General features: G+C 47.0%; 1 protein-coding gene across 1 annotated transcript; it reads left to right on the top strand.

Annotated features, from left to right (window-relative positions):
* Positions 1-5,432: 5,432 nt before the first annotated feature.
* LOC139265231 (regulator of cell cycle RGCC-like) lies at positions 5,433-23,252 on the top strand. Its single transcript, XM_070882158.1, has 5 exons — positions 5,433-5,512; positions 6,943-7,107; positions 10,177-10,254; positions 16,506-16,568; positions 22,822-23,252. The coding sequence occupies exons 1-5, from the start codon at positions 5,485-5,487 to the stop codon at positions 22,830-22,832; spliced, it is 345 nt and encodes a 114-aa protein (XP_070738259.1). The 5' UTR covers positions 5,433-5,484; the 3' UTR covers positions 22,833-23,252.
* The last annotated feature ends 279 nt before the right edge of the window (positions 23,253-23,531 follow it).

Raw genomic sequence — 23,531 nt, 5'->3', positions numbered from 1 at the left:
TACAAACATCAAACCATAAAAGGTAGGTGCAGGAGTAGGCCATTCGGCCCTTCGAGTCTGCACCACCATTCAATATGATCATGGCTGATCATGCAACTTCAGTACCCCATTCCTGCTTTCTCTCCATACCCCATGATCCCTTTAGCCGTAAGGGATACATCTAACTCCCTTTTGAATATATCTAACGAACTGGCCTCAACAACTTACTGTGGTAGAGAATTCCATAGGTTCACAATTCTCTGAGTGAAGAAGTTTCTCCTCATCTCGGTCCTAAATGGCTTACCCCTTATCCTTAGACTGTGACCCCTGGTTCTGGACTTCCCCAACATCGGGAACATTCTTCCTGCATCTAACCTGTCCAATCCCATCAGAATTTTATATGTTTCTATGAGATCTCCCCTCATTCTTCTAAATTCCAGTGAATATAAGCCTACTCGATCCAGTCTTTCTTCATATGTCGTTTCTGTCATCCCGGGAATCAGTCTGGTGAACCTTCGTTGCACCCACACAAAAGCAAGTATGTCCTTCCTCATATTAGGAGACCAAATCTGCACACAATACTCAAGGTGTGGTCTCACCAAGGCCCTGTACAACTGCAGTAAGACCTCCCGGCTCCTATACTAAAATCCCCTCGCTGTGAAGGCCAGCATGCTATTTGCTTACTTTACTGCCTGCTGTAACTGCATGCCTACCTTCAATGACTGATGTACCATGATATCCAGGTCTCGTTGCACCTCCCCTTTTACTAATCTGTCACCATTCAGATAATAATCTGCCTTCCTGTTTTTGCCACCAAAATGGATAACCTCACACTTATCCACATTATACTGCATCTGGCATGCATTTGCCCATTCACCTAACCTGTCCAAGTCCCCCTACAGCCTCCTAGCATCCTCCTCGCAGCTCCCACTGCCACCCAGCTTAGTGTCATCTGCAAACTTGGAGATATTACATTCAATTCGTTTGACTAAATCATGAATGTATATTGTAAATAGCTGGGGTCCCAGCACTGAACCATGTGGCACCCCACTAGTCATGCCTGCCATTCTGAAAAGGACCCATTTATTCCCACTCTTTGCTTCCTGTCTGCCAACCAGTTCTCTATCCTCATCAATACATTACCCCCAGTAACATGTGCCTTAATGTTGCATACTAATCTCTTGTGTGGGACCTTGTCAAAAGCCTTTTGAAAGTCCAAATACACCACATCCACTGGTTCTCCCATATCCACTCTACTAGTTACATCCTCAAAAAATTTGATTTGTCAAGCATGATTTCCTTTTCATAAATCCATGCTGACTTGGACCGATTCTGTCACTGCTTACCAAATGCGCTGCTATTACATCTTTAATAATTGATTGCAGCATTTTCCCCACCACCAATGTCAGGCAAACCGGTCTATAATTCCTTGTTTTCTCTTTTCCTCCTTTTTTAAAAAGTGGGGTTACATTAGCTATCCTCCAATCCCTAAGAACTGAACTAGAGTCCACGGAATGTTGGAAAATGACCACCAATGCATCTACTATTTCTAGGGTCGCTCCCTTAAGTACTCTGGGATCCAGACTATTAGGCGCTGGGGATTTATCGGCCTTCAGTCCCTTCAATTTCCCTAACACAATTTCCTGACTAATAAGGGTTTCCCTCAGTTCTCCCTTCTCGCGAGACCCTCGTTCCTCTAGTATTTTCGGGAGGTTATTCGTGTCTTCCTTAGTGAAGACAGAACCAAAGTATTTGTTCAATTGGTCTGCCATTTCCTTGTTTCCCATTATGAATTCCCCTGATTCTGAATGCATGGGAATTTCATTTGTCTTCAATAATCTTTTTCTCTTCACATATCTATAGAAGCTTTTGCAGTTAGTTTTTATGTTCCCTGCAAGCTTACTCTCATAATCTATTTTACACCTCCTAATTAAACCCTTAGTCCTCCTCTGCTGAATTCTAAGTTTCTCCCAGTCCTTAGGTTTTCTGCTTTTTCTGGCTAATTTATATGTCTCTTCCTTGGAGTTAACATTTTTCCTAATTTCCCTTGTTAGCCACGGTTGAGTCACCTTCCCTTTTTTATTCTTACGCCACAGAGGGATGTACAATTGCTTTAGTTTATCCTTGTGATCTTTAAATGTCTGCAATTGCCTAGCCACCATCAACCCTTTAAGTATCATTCTCCAGTCTATCCTAGCCAATTCACATCTCATACCGTCGAAGTTTCCTTTCTTTAATTCCTAGTCTCTGAATTAACTGTGTCACTCTCCACCTTAATGAAGAATTCTACCATATAATGGTCACTTTTCCCCAAGGGCCCCGCACGACCAGATTGCTAATTAATCCTCTCTCGTTACACAAGACTCAGTCTAGGATGGCCTGCTCTCTAATTGGTTCCTCGACATATTGGTCTAGAAAACCATCCCTTATACACTCCAGGAAATCCTCCTCCACAGTATTGCTACCAGTTTAGTTAGCCCAATCAATATGCAGATTAAAGTCACCCATGATAACTGCTGTACCCTTATTGCAGGTGTCCCTATTTTCCTGTTTGATGCCATCCCCAACCTCGTTACTACTGTTTGGTGGTCTGTACACAACTCCCCGAATGTTTTCTGCCCTTTGGTGTTTCGCAGCTCTACCCATATAGATTCCACATCATCCATGCTAATGTCATTCCTTACCATTGCGTTAATCTCCTCTTTCACCCTTAACATTACCCCACCTCCTTTCCCTTCCCGTCTGTCTTTCCTGAATATTGAATACCCCTGGATGTTGAGTTACCTTGGTTACCTTGGAGCATGTCTCCGTAATCCCAATTACATCATATCCGTTAACAGCTATCTGCTCAGTCAATTGATCCACCTTATTACGAATGCTCCTCGCATTAAAACTCAGAGCCTTCAGGCTTGTTTATTTTAACATTCTTTGGTCCTTTTAGAATTATGTTGTAATGTGGCCCTTTTTGATTTTTCCCCTTGATTTCTCTGCCCTCCAATCTTGCTTTTCTTCTTCCTACATTTTGCTTCGGCCCCCTTTTTACTTCCCTCTGCCTCCCTGCATAGATTCCCATCCCCCTGCCTTTTTAGTTTAAACCCTCCCCAATAGCACTAGCAAACACTCCGCCTTGGACATTGGTTCTGGTCCTGCCCAGACTCAGACCGGCCGATTTCTACTGGTCCCACCTCCCCCAGAACCGGGTCTATTCCTCAAGCCATGTATTCAGCTAAGCTATCCTGCAATTCCTACTCTGACTAGCACGTGGCACTGGTAACAATCCTGAGATTATTACCTTTGAGGTCTTAATTTCTAATTTAACTCCTAGCTCCCTAAATTCAGTGTGTAGGACCTCATCCCGTTTTTTACCTATATCGTTGGTACCAATATGTGCTACGACAGCTGGTTGTTCACCCTCCCCCTCCAGAATGCGCGGTAGCCGCTCCGAGACGTCCTTGACCCTTGCACCAGGAAGACAACATACCATCCTGGAGTCTCGTTTGCGGTCACACAAACGCCTAGCTATTCCCCTTACAATAGAATCCCCTATCACTATAGTTTTCCCACTCTTTATCCTGCCCTCCTATGCAGCAGAGCCACCCTGGTACCATGGACTTTGCTGCTGTTTCCTTCCCCTGATGAGCCATTTCCCTCAACAGTCCCCAAGGTGGTGTATCTGTTTTGGAGGGAGATGACCGCAGGGCACCCCCTGCACTACCTTCCTACTCCTGCTCTGCCTAATGGTCACCAATTCCCTACCTGGCTGTGTAACCTTTACTTGCGGTGTGACCAACTCACGAAACATGCTATTCACGATGTCCTCAGCATCGCGGATGCTCCAGAATGAATCCATGCACAGCTCCAGTGCCGCAATGCGCTCTGTCAGGAGCTGCAGCTAGATACACTTCCTGCACATTTATTTGTCAGGGACACTGGAAGCGTCCCTGACTTCCTACATAGCACAGGAGGAGCATGACACAGGTCTGGGCTCTCCTGCCATGGCTTAACCCTTAAATTAACCGAATTGATAACATGTCAAAGGTTTCTTGCTGATCAGAAAAGAAAAAGAAAAAGAGAAAGATTAAATACTCACCAATCCACCAGCCAATCACTTACCCTCTTGGCTGTGATGTCACACTTTGATTTCTTTTGACTTCTTTGTTTACCTTCTGCCCCTGCAGCTGCACCAGCTGGCCTCCTCCAACTGCTGGGCCCCCTTTTATGGGCATCACTGCTCCCTACCTGCTCCGCTCCTCCGACTCTCCAGCTCCCACTCTTTTTAAACTGCCCGCTCCTCCGACTCACCGATCCTCGTCAGAAGTGAATTCCTCGCCTACCTCAGGCCCTCCTGCTCCTCAGACTCCTGGCCTCCCGAACTCACGGACTTCTGCTCTCGGACTCTCCCGAACTTGGACTGTCCCAAACTCACCTGGCCTTCGTACTGTATTCGCTGCTCATGATGCAGCCTCCTCTACATTGGGGAGACCAAATGCAGATCGGGTGCCCGCTTTGCAGAACACCTTCGTTCAGTCCGTAAGTGTGACCCCGAGCTTCCGGTCACCTATCACTTGAATTCTCCGCTCCACTTCCACTCTGACCTCTCCATCCTCGGCCTCCTACACTGTTCCAGTAAAGCTCAACGTAAGCTCGAGGAGCAGCACCTTAGCTTTCGATTCGGCACTTTACAGCCTTCTGCATTCAACATGGAGTTCAGCAAATTCAGTCTATAACCTCTGACCTTTGTTTCACATGGCAGCAGTTGATGATTCTGCCATCTCCATTTACACCAATTTAGACCCATATTTTGTTTCTGTACTTGTCCCATTACCATCTCCTTTTGCTTTGTACTATCATCCCTTTTGCCATTCAATCTCTCCTGCCTTGCACTGTATCACAGACCTTCCCTTCTGTTCTCCCCTCTCCTCCCCCCTTTCCTTGCCCTGCACTTCCTTAAAACCTGTTACATCTCGAACCTTTTCCAGTTCTGACGCAGGATCATCCACCTGAAACATTAACTCTGTTTCTCTCTCCACAGATGCTGCCTGACCTGCTGAGTATTTCCAGCATTTTCTGATCTATTTCTTGGTTGATTTAAATCTGGTCAACTCCTTTACCTGTTGTTAGATTGATCTTATAAATATATTTTAAGTGGCACACAAAGATATAGCAACTTCGGAACAGTGGTCGGATACTCAGCCCCTCGAAACTTGAACACAGACAACCAGACTGAAGGTTGGATGCTTGGAAAACCTTCGGGTGATGGGGAGGGGATGATTCCGTGATGTTGGGGGATTCCTCCTGATTCGATATTTCTTTTCTATGACATCACGAGGTGCCAAGGTTACCGCCTCCTCCCGGGCATCTCGCTGATTGGCTGGAGGGCCCATCATTCAGATATAGCTTGGGGTTGTGATTGGTCGGATCGGGCTTTGGCGGCGGGTAATGAGACGGATAAAAGGACAAGTCCCGCGGAGAAAGTGAGAGAGAAGCGGAGCTGAGCCCGTCATAATGAGTTCATCGGAGACAGGCAACTCCGGTAAGTGACTGAGTCTGAGAGAGATTGAGAGCGACAGGCTGAAACTGGCCAACATTGGCCGGGATTGGCTGAAACTGTCTAACATTGGCCGGGACTGGGGGCTGACTGAGACTGAAATTGGGTACTGACTGAGACAGGCTGATGGGGATGGGGATGGGGATTGGGACTGGGGAGTGAAAGTGGGAGTGGGGAAGTGATACCCTGTAGACCAGACTGGGTAGGGGTGGCAGTCCCCAGTCCCACTCCCCATCAGCCTGTCTCAGTCCGCCCCTAGTCTCAGTCCCTGAAACCAGGTGGCTCTTATGGTCATTTTTTTTTGGTGCCGGCTCACAAAAGACCAGATTTATTGTATTCAACTTGTAATTGGTGGGATTGAAATGCATGCGCATGATCACTGGGCCCTGGTGTTCGGGTTGTGAAACCCATGCAACTGCACGAGACAGGCAGGAGCCTGCAGCGGATCCAGTGATAGAAAGAAGGGATCATTTTGGGGCACCCAACCTGTGCACAGGGTCCCTGTCCTCTTAGTATTACTGAGATCGACACCATCCAGGACAAAGCAGCCCACTTGATCGGCACCCCACCCACCACCTTAACCATCACCTCCCTCCATCACCGGCGCACTCTGGCTGCAGTGTGTAATATTTGGAAATTGCACTGCAGCAACTCGCCAAGACTTCTTCAACAGCATCTCCCAAATCCACAACTTCCACCACCTAGAAGGACAAGGGCAGCATCAAGTCACACACCAGCGTGACTTGGAAATATATTGCCGTTCCTTCATCGGCGCCAGGTCAGAATGCTGGAACTCCTTACCAAACAGCATTACTGAAGTACCGTCACTGACGGAATGCAGCGGTGCAAGAAGGCCCACCATCATTTTCTGAAGGGAAGCTAGGGAATGGGCAATAAATGCTGGCCTTGCCAGTGACTCTCTCCTCCCGAGAATGAGTTATTAAAAATCTATAGTAAAACCCAGCTGTGTACACCTGCCAACCTCCTGGTGCCCAGTCCCTGAGCTGACGGCTGTAGCTGGCCGGGACACTCTGATTACAGAATTAACAGCACTGTGTATTAGGAGCTGCTGATTATTCACAAGACTTGTGCAGAGAACGGATTCATGGCGTGAGGATAAAGGCCCCTTAAACTCATTTTACTCACACTGTGGATCATGTGCTGATGTATCTGGAGTGGGACTGGAACCCACAACCTTCTGACTCAGAATGGAGAGTGCCAAACGCTGAGCTGTGGCTAGCACCCTAAATTAGGAAATGACTATAAATTTCAAAATCTACAAAGTACAGTTCAGTTGTTTGGTATTAGATGGCAAAGGGACTGTTTTTAAATGTCAGTATGTGCATGTTATGACTATTACATTTTAGCAAAATAACAACCAAATGCGACCTTTTTTTAAAAAAAACCCCTTTCAGTGTGGAATGAGGATGAATTTGCTGCTGTCCTGAATGAATTCAATGTGGTCATTGAAGACCTCTCCTGCTCTGCAGACACTGGTGTTCAGTATGAGGAGCACTTGAACCAAATGAAGAGGCTGGGTGCTGGCAGCGCTGGTGACAGTGGAATTGATGACTCGAATGGTGAGTTATGCTGAGTTTGTGGGTTTATTAACTGTTAGCCCCATTTGAATGGGAGGGGCGGAGTAACCATTGCATTGTACTGTTACAGTTCAGAAGGTTCGATTTTAAATTTGGAACTGGCCAAATGGCACAGGTTTGATATTTAGTACGTGCAGATCTTGGGATTTGCTGGTAGTGTGGTGGAGTCATTGTTGACTAAACATCAATGTGCAGGCAGTCTTTAACTTGCAATGTTAAGCAGAAGTTCATAATGAGCTGGGAATACTTTTTTTCAGAGGATGCGTTATCACGAGGTGACTGATGTGGTCATAGAACTGTTACTGTTTTGGATTGGAATTATGATTTTTGTTGCTGATGTCAATACAAAGGTGACTGAGGCTCATGGGGGGGAGAAAGGAATGGAAGGATATGCTAATTGGGTTAGATGAAGTAGGGTGGGAGGAGGCTGGCGTGGAGCATAATCACCAACATCGACATGTTGGGCCGAATGGCCTGTTTCTGGGTTGTACATTGTATGTAATTCTGTGTTCATGGTTTTGAAGGCTGAAGTCATTTAAAAAAAAATTAAATCTTGTGATGTGGGCATTGCTGACCAGGCTGCCATTTGTTGCCGAACCCTAGTTGTCCTGAAAATGTGGTGGTGGGCCTTCTTGAGTGGTTCTATACAACTGTGGGGCTTGCTAGGTCATTGCAGAAGGCTGTGAAGAATCAACCACATGGCTGTGAGCCCAGAGTCACATAAAGCCAGACTGGGTGAGGATGACCGGTTCCTAAAGGACACATGAACCAGGTGGATTTTTACAGCAATCTGGCAGATTCAAGCTCACTTTTACTGATAACAGATTTCTATTCCCAGATTTTAAAAAAAAACTAAATTCCATTTCTCAAACTGGCACGATGGGACTTGAACTCACATTTAAATGTTTAGCCCAGGCTCTTGGATCAGTCGTGCAGTAATATAACAACCACAGTACAAATTGAGTATGGTGGCCTGTCAACACACCACTTCAAGTGGCGCTGGCTGTGGATGTAAAAGATCCCAGGCACTATTCGAAGATCAAGGGAGTCCTGGCCAATATTTATCCCCCAAGCAACATCACCAAAGCAGGTTATCTGGTCATTATCACATTAGTGTTTGTGGGACCTTGCTGTGTGCAAATTGGATGCCATGTTTCCTACATTACAACAGTGACTACAGCTCAAAATAATCCCTTGGCTGCAAAGCGCTTTGGGATGCCCTGACATTATGAAGGCACTGTAGAAATGCATGTCTTGTTTTTCTTGAGATTAATTTTGACAGCGATGGCATGATTTAGAGTTGGCCAGTAACACATCCCACATCATGGTTGAGAGAAGCCCAGATGCTTTCCCTCCAATGGGTGGAAGTGTTTTCCGATAAGTCTCCAATCAACCTTGTTGGGGGGGGGGGGGGATAAATGTATTCCCTGATCCTACTGTGCTGACATAACTGGCAGGGCAATTCTAACCTAACCCGCTCATGGGGAAATTGACGGGTTTGGGTGTAACACCGGTTTTACAGCCCCCCCTGATTTTAGTCCCCATTGAAGTCACTGGGCGAGGTATAAAACCAGTGGGTTTCCTGCCCAGCGAGTTGGGTATAAAACCAGTGGGTTTCTTGCCCAGCGAGTTGGGTATAAAACCAGTGGGTTTCCTGCCCAGTGAGTTAGATTTAAAGTACCCCACCATGTGGAAGATTCTGTTTGTGACTCGATCCAATTGTATCACTCCTTATTTACCATGTTGTTTTTGGTCTCCTTTTGATTCTGCTTGTGATGTTTAATAATGCTTTGTTGAACCTGCTTCAAGTGTAGCATTACAATGAGAATTTGCCAACTTGGTCTGAAATTGGGTTTGTAAAATGCACATCAATTGGTGTCTGGGATCAATGACAGATTATCAGTTCCAGCTACCTTAAACTAAATCATGACAATCAAAATGGATCCTGAGCATGTTCAATTGTTTCTCTTCCTCCCCCAAGGAGGGGGAGAAAACGTGTCTAATTTTGGGCTGCTTTAAGTGCAGTATCACTTCATGCATATGGTCACCACGTATTAGGCAACGATGAGTCATAATAACTTTCAATCCTCACAGAAAGAACTTGCATTCATATAGTGCCTTTTATGACCTCATCACTTTCACAGCCAATGAAGTACAGTCAGTGTTGTAATTCAGGGAAACACCATAGCTAATTTGCACACAAACAGCAATGAGATAAATGACTGGTTGAACCAATGTTTAAGCTGTTTGTGATGTAGGATGGGGAAACAAACATCTTGGTGAGGATTGAACACTTTTAAAAATAAATCATTTCAATAATATTGTCATTCTGGGGATTGGAAATTGCCCTCCGCCCTGTTTGGGGCGGATTTTTCAAATGATCACCACCCGGCGGGAGTCGGAGGGAAGTGACATGAAAATTCAGCTCTTTAACTATGTCATCGCCTCCCAGCGCTTTGGGGCATTGTTTGAGGGGAGGGACTTTGCGAGGCCCAGGGAGACCTCCTTGGCTCCCACTGGGCCACCAGGGAGGGGTTTGGCTGGGCCAGCAGCCCGGCACCCAAGAGGCCGTCATTGTCGGGCGGACTGCAGAGTCGGCTGACAATTGCAACAAAATGGCGGACATGGCGGTGTGCCTTCCCCTTTTTAATGGCGGCTGCACCACCCAGGCACTGGCAGCTTCCCGCCTCGCGAAGTTGTCAGGGGGCACCGACCGGGGGGTGCTCTTGCTCCTGCGGGGCAACTTCCCCCGCGGGGCTGGAAAGTCGGGGCGCGGCTGAAACCCGTTTCCACCGGCCCGAGGCAATTGTGGATAGGTCACACCCTCCGCCAGCCCCCAGGCGGTAAGGTCTCTTGGAGGCGATAACAAGCCTCAGAAAAGGGCCATTTCGGCCCCTGGATCTTCTATTGAACAAACTCCACCCTTGCTGATGTCTGATCCCTGAAGTGGGTGCTGACCTCTGATTTATATTTCATTTGAAATGTGTATAATTCTGGGTGTACAGCAGAAGAAGGCACCACTCTCAGATGTATGACTTTTATTACCAACAGGTACGGGCTCATCTGGTGCAAGCAGCTTAAACTGTAGTGTTGAGAAGCTGAACTCTGTGGACACAGCAACACCCAAAGGTAGGATCTAAATAACTGACATTATTAAAGCCTCCTTTCTGTACTCTTGGCACCCTTTGGGTGGTGCCAGTGGTGTCTCTGGGCCTGTGACCAGCCAGCAACTATAAGCACAGGGCCAGCTTTCATCTCCCCTCGGTGAAGTGACGTCCAATCCTTACTGGAATAGTGCATTGTGGGTGTGGATGTGTTTCAGTCACTTCGATGTTACTTATTGTTCTAGAATCCTCAATTATTTCAGTGATGTCCAGGAAACTCTGTGGAGTGGGTTACTTCCACTGAATCCCCAGCCCCAGGAGTTGCTTAATACTAGTAGTAGAACAGAATTGTTCTGGGGGGAGATGGGCTATACACTAATGTGAGAACATCAAGTCCAAATTGCTTCTGTCCCTTCCAGTACCATTGGGGCCCAAGATCCACACCCCACCAAGGGTTTCTCTCCCTTCCTTTCCCATTCAGCAGTGTGCGCTTGTCTTTCTCTCTCAGCTTTCCCCCATTCCTGACCTCAACTGGCCTTTTGATCTTCCCCCACACTCCTCCCAACACAGTCTCAGGGCTGAATCTTCCCAAACAAGGGCGGGTTGGCGTGGCTCAGAGGTTAAAATTCAAAAAATCTGAAACAGGAACCCAACCCGCCTTGAACCTTCCCACTTCCGGTTGATAGAGGTGGGATGACGGGCGGGTGACCAATTGGCTCGCAGGAGGTGTATTGGTGATTTAAATATTACAATGAGGCTGCCTGCCTTAATTTTAACAGTAATTGTATTTTTAACACATGTTGGCGGGGTTTCCCAGGCCTCGGGAAACCCGGCAGGTGAAAGGAGGTTAGAAGGGCTGAATCCATGAGGTAAGTGTTTTTTTTAAAAAGACTGCTTATGGGCCAGGAGGAGCAGCACTGTTTCCTCCAGGCCCAACAAGTAAACCCCCCAGACCCCCTCCCCCACAATCTGTCTGCTAGCCACTCCGCCCACCATTGTAGCCTCCCCCCGCCCCCCGAACTACATTGGACCATCATCTGCTCCCCCTTGACCCACCTGCTCTCCTCAAGCTGTGGCCTTGTGCTGCAGGCTTCCTTGCCCAACAAGGCTCTAACCGGTTAAACGGGCTGCCTGTGGGCAGGAAACCAACAGGAATTGTTTGTTAAAGGAGCTCTACAGTTAATAACTGCACGAAATACAGGAAACCCATTCTTCCCAACCTCAAAACAGTCCCCCTGCACAGAACTTGCTTTGGAGCTAAAATCCAGGCCTGTCTCTCTCCTCCAGAAAGGTTCCCTCTCTTTCCACATGTCCCCATTTCACATCCCTAATACCTCTCCCTTTCCCCAGAAGGCCGTCTCTTGCTTTCCCTGTCACGAGGCACGATCTCATTCAATCTTTCTCTCTCCGAAGGATTTCTTTCCTTTTTCATTTCCTTTCACCTTCTCAGTGTCACAGCATTGCTGAAATACATACAGTCAGAGGTTCATTCCAGGGTGCTGGGTCCCTGACCATCTGCATATCCACCCATTCCTGGTGATCAGGTAAATGTGTTCATGTGTCGATTGGTTGGCTGAATGGTCTCTCCTATCAGTGCAGGTCATTTATATAAAGTGCTTGCACATATTGTACCTTTACACTGGGCCTCACAATAAAGGAGTGGGCTGGAGTGGGTTACATGTCCAGGAGGGCTAGTTCATTGTGGGAGAGAGATGTAACTTGAGTCCAGAGCATTTGGAAGTCTGCATGGGTATGTTTTGCTGGAGGGAAAAGGTGGGGGGATAAATTGGAGCCGAATTAATGGTTAAATTTGCAATTACTTTTCTGGATTATCACATTAATGAGTCCACAATTTCCTGACTAATAAGGATTTCCTTCAGTTCCTCCTTCTCACTAGACCTCGGCCCCCTAGTATTTCCAGAATGTCATTTGTGTCTTCCTTAGTGAAGACGTATCCAAAATATTTGTTCAATTGGTCTGCCATTTCTTTGTTCCCCATTTATAAATTCATCTGGTTCTGACTGCAAGGGACCTACATTTGTCTTCACTAATCCTTTTCTCTTTACATATCTATAGAAGCTTTTACAGTCAGTTTTTATGTTCCCTGCAAGCTTACACTCATACTCTATTTTCCCCCTCCTAATTAAACCCTTTTGTCCTCCTCTGCTGAATTCTAAATTTCTCCCAGTCCTCAGGTTTGCTGCTTTTTCTGGCCAATTTATATGCCTCTTCCTTGGATTTAACACTATCCCTAATTTCCCTTGTTAGCCACGGTTGAGCCACCTTCCACGTTTTATTTTTATGCCAGACAGGGATATGTGGCCGGAAGCACATTTCAGGGTCAAACACTATGCCTAGGTTGCGAACAGTCTTGTTCAGCCTCAAATTAATGCTTGGCAGAGGGACGGAGTCAGTGGCTCGGGAGCGCAGTTTGTGGCGCAGACCAAAAACAATGGCTCGGTCTTCCCAACATTTAATTGGAGAACATTTCTGTTCACCTAGAACTGGATGTCTGACAATTTAGATACCAAGCAGGGGTCGAGAAAAGTGTGGAGAGGTAGAGCTGAGTGTTGTCAGCGTACATGCGGAAACTGCGCAGTATTTTCGGATGATGTCGCCAATGGGCAGCATATAGATGAGAGAAAGAGGGGGCCAAGGATAGATCCTTGGGGGACACCAGAGGTAACGATGCGGGGGTGGGAAGAGAAGCCGTTGCAGGTGATTCTCTGGCTACCATTAGATAGATAAGAATGGAACTGGGTGAGTGTAGTCTCACCCAGCTGGACGATGGAGTGATGTTGAAGGATAGAGTGGTCAACCGTGTCAAATGCTGCAGACAGGTCGAGAAGGATGAGGAGGGATAGTTTACCTCTGTCACAGTCGCAAAGGATGTCATTAGTGATGAGAGCCATTTTGGTACTGTGGCAGTGGCGGGAATCTGATTGAAAGGATTCAAACATGGAGTTGCGGACAAGATGGGTACGGATTTGGGAGGTGACAACACGTTCAAGGACTTTGTAGAGGAAAGGGAGGTTGGAGATGGGAGGTAGTTTGCAAGGACGGAGGGGTCAAGGGTTGTTTTTTTGAGGAGATGGATGATAACGACAGATTTGAAGGAGTGGGGGACCGTACCTGAGGAGAGAGAACCGTTAACAATGTCAGCTAACATGGGAACCAGGAAAGGAAGTTGGGTGGTCAGCAGTTTGCTGCGAATAGGGTCAAGGGATCAGGAAGTGGGTCTCGTGGACAAGGTGCGTGTGGGGAGGACAAGAGGGGAGATCAGAGAGCAACTAGAGAGAGATGTGAGGTCAGGGCTAGGCAGGGGGCAACTTTCGAGGAAGTTTGGCCCAGTGGGCACGGGGACGTTGATAGATGTAGTTGTAGGAGAGTTTGGAGAAAGAAGCTACAACCTGTGTCTCTTCCGTCTCGGCTCCCAGGTGTCTCTTTGATTCTAACTGAAATCTTCCACCCCTAAAATCTTCTACAATTTGTTAAGACCCCCTTATATCCTTACACATTCAAATCCTTTGGTTCAGGAAGATGCCAATCACTGGCTGATGCCCAAAAGCCAATCATTAAAGATGCCATGTTCATAACACCCTGACGTATGCAGGGTTCTAGTCTTATGACACTCTTGCATCATCTGTTTTTGACCAACAAGACTCCTAGGGTGGCTATGGCAACACAAAAGGTTGAGATATGTTGAGATATGGCCCTTGCAGTTGGCCTTAGTTTTTATTCACTATGGAATTTATAACATTCCAGCACAATGGTAACTGCACCTAAGCTTGGTTCCCAGGCTAACTGTCCCATCCTTACTTTGTTGGCTAATATCCAACCTTCACCCAAAACCTCACTATTCGACTATAGTAATCCTCTTTCGCACACCGAGTTGTCTCATTACAGATTACTCACAGACTTTAGCTATAAGCAAATGGGTTAATTGCCATACACAATTCAGGCTATCATTGCATACAGTTGATGATTACAGACTCTGACACACGATTATAAATCCACTACTGATGATTATAAGATAATGAAGCAAGTATTCTAAAAACCAGCTAATCCATGATAATACAGTAGCCAGTGTATATGGAAACCTTCCCCAGTGAGAAATTAAGATGTTCCAGGCATGTTATGGGGGTTTGGCCCTGCAATTTACTGGTTTGTTGCAGTAACTTAGAATGAAGTGTGGTGGAAACACCTTTATGCACCGTTTAGATTGATACACAGGTCAATGAGCCCTGTGCCCAGGGTTCCAGGGCATATATAGGGCCCCTGGTGTAATGTATTCGCTTCATGGGTTCTTTGCTTAAGAAATCATAACAGCAATGTGTTGCTAAGAACTAGTTGATTTATTAGCGAAGGTTTAACAATCACATTACCAGTTCATCCACCAGGCTCACAACCACCTGCCTCATCATGGATCCCCTAAACCCAACTGGCTGGGGTTTTATTGAGTCTCTCGAACATCAGGTGATTGGCTAAGCCACTCTCAAATCAACAGCTCTACAACTATTTTTAATAGAACATTAATACAAGTGTCCCCTTATTAAAGTGGCACTAAACCAATAAATAATTTAAAATTGACGTTATTTGGTTCAAATTTAAAATTTGGGGGTGATGATGCACTCCAGTCCCTCCGGTGCCCACCTCTCGCCAGCTCCACAAAGCTGTGAGCATACTAACAGGTGTATACATTACACCCAGTAAAAATCATCACACCTGGGGTCTCCAGGAAGCTCGCTAGGCACCGCAGTGAGGAACCAGGGAGGATGTAGGGAAGCAGAGTTTGCGTGTCACACCTGTGGACTTTGTTCACCTGCTCGCAGTGGCCTTCCAGTTCTCGCAACCTCTCGCGCAAGGCCAAACCCGAGAGGTCAACAGCATGGAAACGGTTGGCAGGCAGTGCGAGGTCAGGGGGTAGCAATGGGCTGGCCCTTGTTTGTATACAGGCCCAAATTATGTTACTGAAAATGGCAGGATTCTAGCGTATATATTAATCTGAAGCAGTCACGGTAATTGCAGGACTTTCTGTCTGTTGATGGATTCCAGGCTAACGTTGAATAAATGCTCTAAATTTATTTCCTCCCAATCCTTCTTCCAAAAAAAGAAGTTTCACTGTTGAAGAAAGGAGTTGGAATCCGTATCTGATAGCAGGCAAAACTCAATGACTTTGAGTAGATGATGCATGGAGCAGCTATATCTTGGATTGTTCTTACTGAGAATGTATTGCAATTAATATATTCACTGGTTTAGTCCTTTTGGATGCTTAATTTTAATTAGATGCTGATAGCAGATAATTGCTGTGATATAATAGAGCCTGGGGATTAAAGTCACAGAATGTAGTTTGTTTTTTGTGCGTGATAAAATGAAGCAATTCAAGTATAGTGCATTGTGACTTTGGTTTATTCCGAATGTCGTTTGTAAACTCTGCAGGCCGATTTCTTCATGTACCTTGCTACATGGTTATGTTTTAATGGATTAGAGGGATAGGGATCAGAGGGTCCCCAAATTTCTTGTTGCTCTGGGCCCCAAGACCTCTTAAGCGGGCTCTGGGTGGAACGGGAGCAGATCTAAGGAACTCCCCAGCCCTGGTATCAGAAAGTACATCATTATTCAGCGTGTTTGGAACAACCTGTCGGGCAGTGTCGTGGAGGTAAACCCAATGGAATGATTTAACATACTCTCAGTTACTCCCCCGTCCCTATCTCTCTAACCTCCTACAAGTACAACCTGCCAAGAATGCTGCGCTCCTCCAACTCTGCCCTCTTGTGCATCCCCACTTCCTTCGCCCCACCATTGGCGACCATGCCTTCAGCTGTCCTGGCCCGAAGCTCTGGAAATCCCTCCATAAACCAATCCTTCTCTCTGCCTCTCTCCTTCTTCAAAACACTCCTTTAAAACCTACCTCTTTGACCAAGCATGTGTTCACCTGAGACGATGAAGAAATGGTGTATTAATTGGAGGGGAACTTGGAGGTGATGATGTTCCCATGCGCCTGCTACCCTTGCCCTTATAGGTGGAGAGTCGTGGGTTTGGGAGGTGGTGTCGAAGAAGCCTTGGTGAGTTGCTACATCTTTTGTCTGATTATGCTCTTGTGAAGCACCTTGGAATGTTTACGTATGTTAAAGGTGCTATGTAAATTCAAGTTGTTTTTGGGGTTGAAGGGTTAGGACGGTCCCTGCAGGTGGGCCGAATAGCCTCCTTTTGTGCTTGCTATCCTTGGGTTATTCTCAATCTGTACATTAAATACTTTGTTTTTTTTCCCTTTAGCTAAACTTGGAGACACAAGGGATCTGGAGGATTTTATTGCAAACCTGGATCAGACGATAGCAGGTACATAATCCTTTAAATAAGTATTTGGCTAACTCATAAAGGCTGTATTTACAATCTGCATTACCTCTTGCTTAGCCCTCTCCCCATGGAAGCATCGTTCTCTAAGTAAGCACGAGGTGACGATGACTGGAGTGAGTTGTTGCCACCTCCCATTAGTTTTTCCGTTGCCATATAGAATCTTCACCGACACTCAGCCCTCCAGTATGGATCTGCTATCTTGTTGCCGCACACATATGATGGGTTTAAAGATACTTCCTATAGTCCCAGATACAGGGCTGGTATAAAGTTACTTCCGATAGTCCCAGATACACTGGTAACTAGTGGGGTGCCGCAGGGATCAGTGCTGGGAACCAACTATTTACACTCAGTCCCTTCTTCCAAGTCGTTAATATAGATTGCAACGTAGCCAAGTTTGCTGATGATAATGGGTTATGGGGAGCAGGCAGGGAAGTGGAGCTGAGTCCATGATCAGATCAGCCATGATCTGACTGAATGGTGGAGCAGGTTCAAGGGGACATATGGCCTACTCCTGTTCCTAGTTCTTATGTTCTTATACAGGTCTGGTCTAAAGATACATCATATAGTCCCAGATACAGGGCTCGTGTAAAGGTACGTCCTATAGTCCCAGATACAGGGCTCGTGTAAAGGTACGTCCTATAGTCCCAGATACAGGGCTGATTTATGACATTAAATAACCTGCTTGCCAACCGTTCTGTTCAAGTTCTGCCAGAACCAATTGACTCCAAAGTGGTCGTCTCCTTGATTCAGACCTGGGTTCCAGGAGCTGAATGTCAAACGAAAGGAGACTACCTGATTTTCAGGTGAAACAATGAACACGTTTAGTTGTACTTTGATATTGAGTTACAATATAGCTCCCTCCTTCCCCTCCCCCATATCCTCCCAACAATCTGGCTTCTAATCTGAAGCATTAGACTTGTAGCTAATGCATCCCTGAAGAATATCTCTGCATGCTAGAATGCTTTCACTAATTTGCGATTTAAAAAGAGTAATCTGAGGGGATCATCATCATTGCCATTTGAATATTGCTTAGCAGGATCCCTAACACTGAACAGTGACTCATTATCTCCCACAGCCTCACCATACAGAGGCACCAAAGGATTGGGTGGGGCCGAGACAGTTTGACTCCTGATTTAAAGCGATATGATGAAACCCTGCCCTGGAAAAATACTTCATTCCTTCATTCCTGGCAAGGTCAACTAAACATTTTTAGGCAAGAGTTGTAAAGTCCTTACACAATACCACAAATCCACACGAGGCACATTCTATGAACAAGGTCACTGCATGACCTGAACCTTTATTCACAGGACCAAGAAGTGATGACCCTGCGTGGGACCTCCCTTTATATATCTGGATGACCAGGTGAGGAGTGTCTCCCACAAGTTCACCCCCTGTGGTCAAGGTGTACATTTGTTATGTATATACAGTGTTGTTACATAAAGGTTACATACATGACATCACCTCCCCCTCAACATCTTATTGGGATCATAGGTTAAGTCTCTCAGGTGGTCTGCGCTCTCTCGTGGAGTGCCACAGTTGGGGCTATGGTTGTTGAGCCTTGGTATGCATCTCTGTCACCTGTGGTGATTCCGGCCTGTCCGGGCTGAGTGCAGGGACTGTGCATGCTGCTGAATGTTCTTGTTGCTCATTCACTGGCGGTGGTGTGAATACCATCTCATGATCTTCCTCAGTTTCCATGCTGAACCTTTTTTTTTACTTGGTCCAGATGCTTGCGGCATATCTGCCCATTGTTGAGTTTAACCATTATGACCCTATTTCCCTCTTTGTCTATTACGGTATCCTCAAGCCATTTGGGCCCCAAAATGTGATTGAGAACAAATACAGGGTCATCAATTTCTATATATCTCCTCCTTGAATTTTGGTCATGGTAATCGTTTTGGGATTGGCGCTTGCCCTCAACAATGTCGGACAGGACTGAATGAATGAGGGACAGCCGAGTTTTGAGTGTTCATTTCACGAGTAGCTCCATGGGCGGGACCCCCGTGAGCGAGTGCGGTCAGGACCTATAGTCCAGCAGGAGGCGCGATAGGCGGCATTGAAGGAAGGGTCCTTGAATCCGGAGCATGCCTTGTTTTATGATTTGGACCGCATGTTCTGCCTGGCCATTGGAGGCCGGCTTGAACGGTGCTGTCCTGATATTGTTAATGCCATTACCCGACATGAACTCCCGGAATTCGTAGCTTGTGAAACATGGGCCACTTTCGCTAACGAGGATGTCCGGCAAGCCGTGGGTCGCAAAGACCGCACACAGACTCTCCACGGTGGTGGATGTCGTGCACGAATTCAAAATGATGCACTCGATCCATTTTGAGTACGCATCAACCACAATGAGAAGCATTTTTCCCATGAACGGGCCCGCGTAGTCTATATGAATACGCGACCGTGGCCTGGTAGGCCAGGGCCACGGGCTGAGCGGGTCCACTGCGAACACAGTATTCCCGTGTTCCAGGTCTGAATCAATTCCCGGCCACCACGCACGTGACCGGGCAATGGCCTTCATCAGCACGATGCCTGGGTGCTTGTTGCGGAGTTCCCTGATGAATGCTTCTCTGCCCCTCTGGGGCATGACTACCCGGCTGCCCCATAGTAGGCAGTCGGCTTGGATGGAGAGCTCATCCATCTGTCTGTGAAACGGTCTGACCTCCTCAGGGCATGCTCTCTGTACGGGCGCCCAATCCCCAGTCAGGACACATTTCTTAATCAAGGTAGGAGGGGATCTCTGTTGGTCCAGATTTTGATCTGGCGGGCTGTGATGGGGGAGCTTGCGCTGTCAAAGGCATCGACAGCAATGACCATCTCAGCGCTTTGCTCCGCTGCCCCCTCAGTGGTGGCCAGTGGAAGCCTGCTGAGCGCGTCAGCGCAATTTTCAGTGCGGGATGGTGTAGTCATACGCAGCGAGCGTGAGAGCCTATCGCTGTATGCGAGCTGACGCATTGGCATTGACAGCCTTGCTGTCTGATAGCAGGGATGTTAACGGCTTGTGGTCCGTTTCTAATTCGAACCTCCTGCCAAAAAGGTACTGATGCATCTTTTTCACCCCATAGACACATGCGAGTGCTTCCTTCTCAACCATCTCATATCCCCGTTCAGCTTTAGAGAGCGACCTGGAGGCATAAGCCACAGGTTGGAGTTGGCCCTCAGCATTACACTGCTGCAACACTCACCCAACCCTATAGGACGATGCATCACATGTCAGAACCAATTTATCACAGGGCTTATAGAGAGTCAACAACTTATTTGAACAAAATAGGTTCCACGCCCGATTGAAAGCCCGTTCCTGACAGTCCCCCAAAACCAATCGCAACCCTTACGCAGGAGCACATGTTGCAGCTCCAACACTGTGCTTCAGTTCGGCAGAAAGTTCCCGAAATAGTTCAAGAATCCCAGGAATGAATGCAACTCCGCTGTGTTGCAGGGCCTGGGCGCTCGTCAAATCGCCTCCGTTTTGGATTTGGTAGGCCGAATCCCATCTGCAGCAACTCTCCTGCCCAGAAACTCGACCTCTGGAGCCAAAAACACACATTTAGACTTCTTGAGTCGCAGGCTTACCCGGTCCAGTAGCACCTCCTCCAGGTTGTGGAGGTGTTCCTCGGTGTCACGACCGGTGATGAGGATGTCGTCCTGAAATACAATTGTTCCAGGAATGGATTTGAAACATAGAAACATAGAAAATAAGTGCAGGAGTAGGCCATTCGGCCCTTTGAACCTGCACCGCCTTTCAATAAGAGCATGGCTGATCATTCCTTCAGTACCCCTTTCCTGCTTTCTCTCCATACCCCTTGATCCCCTGAACTGTAAGGGCCATATAAAACTCCCTCTTGAATAAATCCAGTGAATTGACATCAACAACTCTTGAGCAGGCTTTCCATGTTTATTTGAAAAATTACTGCCGCTGGTCGAATGCCAAACGGACACCTGTTGTAAACAAACAGCCCCTTGTGCGTGATGATGGTGGTCAGTAGCTTGGATTCTTCGGCCAGTTCTTGGGTCATGTAGGCTGAAGTGAGGTCCAACTTGATGAACAGCTTGCTGCCTGCCAGCATAGCAAAAAGGTCCTCCGCTCTCTGGAGCGGGTATTGGTCTTGTCGGGACACCCGGTTAATAGTGGCCTTGTAGTCCCACAGATCCTGACCGAGCCATCCGCTTTTAGGATGAGAACGATGGGGCTTGCCAAGTCGCTGAATTCAACGGGCGAGATGATGCCCTCTCTCAGCAACTGGTTCAAATTGCTCTTCATTTTCTCCCACATCACATACGGCACAGCTCTGGCTTTATGGTGCACTGGTCTGACGTCTGGGGTGATGAGTATCACTATTTTTGGTACCTTTAAACATCCTGATGCCAGGTTGAAATAGTGACAAATTGCTATAGGATCTGTGAGCATGAACTTCGCTCCACAGATGACATGGCATGCACATCCCCGCTATTTCCAGTTCATCTCAGCTAACCAGCTCCTCCCCAACAGTGTGGCACCATTGCTCGGGACAATGCAGAGAAGCAGCCGGTTCACCGATCCATTGTGTGTGACCGCCAACATTGTACTGCCTAGCACTGGAATGATTCTTTGGTGTATGTCTGTAATTGTGTCTCAATGCGTTCTAGTTTGGGTCTGCCGGCTTTGAATGGCCACAGCTTTTCGAATTGTTGAACACTCATGAGTGACTGACTGGCTGGCCCCTGTGTCCAGCTCCATGCGTACAGGGATGCAGTTTATTAGGACTTTCATCATCATAGGTGGCGTTTTAGTATATGAGCTGTGAATATTTGCTGCATGAACCCGCTAAACTTCAGCATCCATTGATTTGCCCCAAGTGTCATCCTGCCTCGCAGACCCCTCATCTGGTTCATCCGCCTCATATATTAGCCTGGTTACAGGTTTTCTGCACATTCTGGCTAAATGGCCAGTGAGGTTACAATTTCTGCAGACGAACTGTTGAAACCTGCAAGTCCTGGCAGCATGTCTGCCCCCACACCTCCAGCATGAACTGAGATTCCCATTGTTGTGAACAAATGAGCTGTTGCAAGGCATTCCTTGCTGATTGTTCCTTTGACTGCTCTTGAGCACCCTGTTAGTTGGTGTCAATGGCCCCATCCTGGGCCGCATTGTCCACTGGGGTGGCGTAAATGTCCGTTCAGCCTGCCATTATCTCTGTTGGAGACTTATTCTTGGGTCTATTGCTGGGGTGTGTCGAACTGCCCTTGCCTGCCTGCAGGGCTCTGTCATGTTTTATGATATTGACTCCCTGATCCATTGCCACGTTGGAGGCAGAATTGCACGCGTATATTATCTTGGTTTCATCCTCCCCCGCCATAAAAGTCTGAGCCATCAACACCGCCGCTTCCAAGGTCAAGTCCTTGATCTCAATTAGCTTTCTGAAAATCCCAGCATGACCGATGCCCTCAATAAAGAAATCCCTTAGCCTCTCCCCTCTGCAGGCATCTGTGAACTTAGAGGCTGGCCAAGCGCCGGAGGTCCGCAACGAAATCCGGTATGCTCGGTCCTTCCCGACGTTTGTGGGTATAGAATCTGTGTCGGGCCATGTTTACGCTGCTCGCCGGTTTGAGGTGCTCACCGATTAGTTTGCCGAGCTCTTCAAAGGTTTTGTCCGCCAGCTTCTCGGATGCTAGCAGGTCTTTCATGAGCGCGTAAGTCTTGGGTCCACAGCTCGTCAGCAGATGAACCCTTCGCTTGTTGGCCGCTGCGTCTCCTAGCCAATCCTTCATGACAAAACTCTGCTGGAGCCTCTCAATGAAATCGTCCCAGTCCTCACCGACATAGTACCATTCATCTGTGCTGCCGGTGGCCATTCTCATGGGTGGTTCATTCCCGTTTCTCGTCGCCAATGTAAAGTCCTTACACAATACCACAAATCCACACTGGGCACATTCTATGGACAAGGTCACTCCATGACCTGAACCTGGACCTCCCTTTAGATACCTGGGTGACCAGATGAGGAATGTCTCCCATAAGTTCACCCTCTGTGGTCAAGGTGTGCATTTCTTACGTATATACAGTATTGCAGTGTTGTTACATAAAGGTTACATACACCAGAGTTATAATGTAGCTTTGCAGAATTTCTTTTCATCTCAAACCCAGTCACTTTTTAAGTGATCGTTTACACTGTATTGAACAAACACAGGCTGTAATGAACTGCCCCCCTCCCCCACTCCTAATTGTGTATCGAGTGCAATGAACCTTTTTTTCTTGTTACAGAGATGAGGTAACTCGAGATGACATGCCCTGTTCCTGTTACACGAGGAAATGCAGTGGCTGAAAAGATCTCGCTGACCGGATGCAGCCTCGGACAAGCTTGGTCCCGCATGCTCCAAAACTTGCTTGCGAAGTTGAGACAAAGTGCGCTGATGAAACTATTTAAGGGATGTTGCTGCCTTGTGCCAGCAACCGAGCTACACAGGAAGCAAGCTTGTTTTAAAAACAGTTTCATTGCAAATTGATTCTTGTGGTTACAAACTTCCTGTATGTCAAGTGGAAAACAATGTCAAGTTCACACTGTCTTTAGCTCACTGGAGACAACCCGCACTCTTAACACAAACTAATACCGATTTCAAAACTGCAGATCCATATAGTGCTTGTACATTTTGTAAAGTAAATATTTATCTATTTGAAACCAATAAACTACTAGAACTATCTATATTTTGCCTTTTTGAATTAATTTGAGGGTAGCACACTTACCTCTGAGTCAGGTTGTGGATTCAAGTCCCACTCCAAGAACTTGAGCACATAAATCCAGGCTGACACTCCAGTGCAGTGCTGAGGGAGTGCTGCATTGTCAGAGGTGTCATCTTTCGGATGTGACATGAAACCGAGGCCCCATCTGCCCTCTCTGGTGGACATAAAAGATCCCATGGTACTATTTCGAAGAAGGGCAGGGGAGTTATTCCCGCTATCTTGGCCAATATTTA

This window comes from Pristiophorus japonicus, chromosome 6 (genome assembly GCF_044704955.1).
Source record: "Pristiophorus japonicus isolate sPriJap1 chromosome 6, sPriJap1.hap1, whole genome shotgun sequence".
NCBI classification, from domain to species: domain Eukaryota; kingdom Metazoa; phylum Chordata; class Chondrichthyes; family Pristiophoridae; genus Pristiophorus; species Pristiophorus japonicus.
The sequence above is the reverse complement of the archived record's forward strand: the minus strand, read 5'-3'. Positions and strand labels throughout refer to the sequence as shown.

Bases quoted from the DNA above. Each gene is read 5' to 3' on its own strand.
- LOC139265231 (XM_070882158.1), top strand. From the start codon at position 5,485: ATGAGTTCATCGGAGACAGGCAACTCCG. The intron at 7,108-10,176 runs GTGAGTTATGCT...TATTACCAACAG, and splicing joins TGGAATTGATGACTCGAATG to GTACGGGCTCATCTGGTGCA. The intron at 10,255-16,505 runs GTAGGATCTAAA...TTTTCCCTTTAG, and splicing joins GGACACAGCAACACCCAAAG to CTAAACTTGGAGACACAAGG.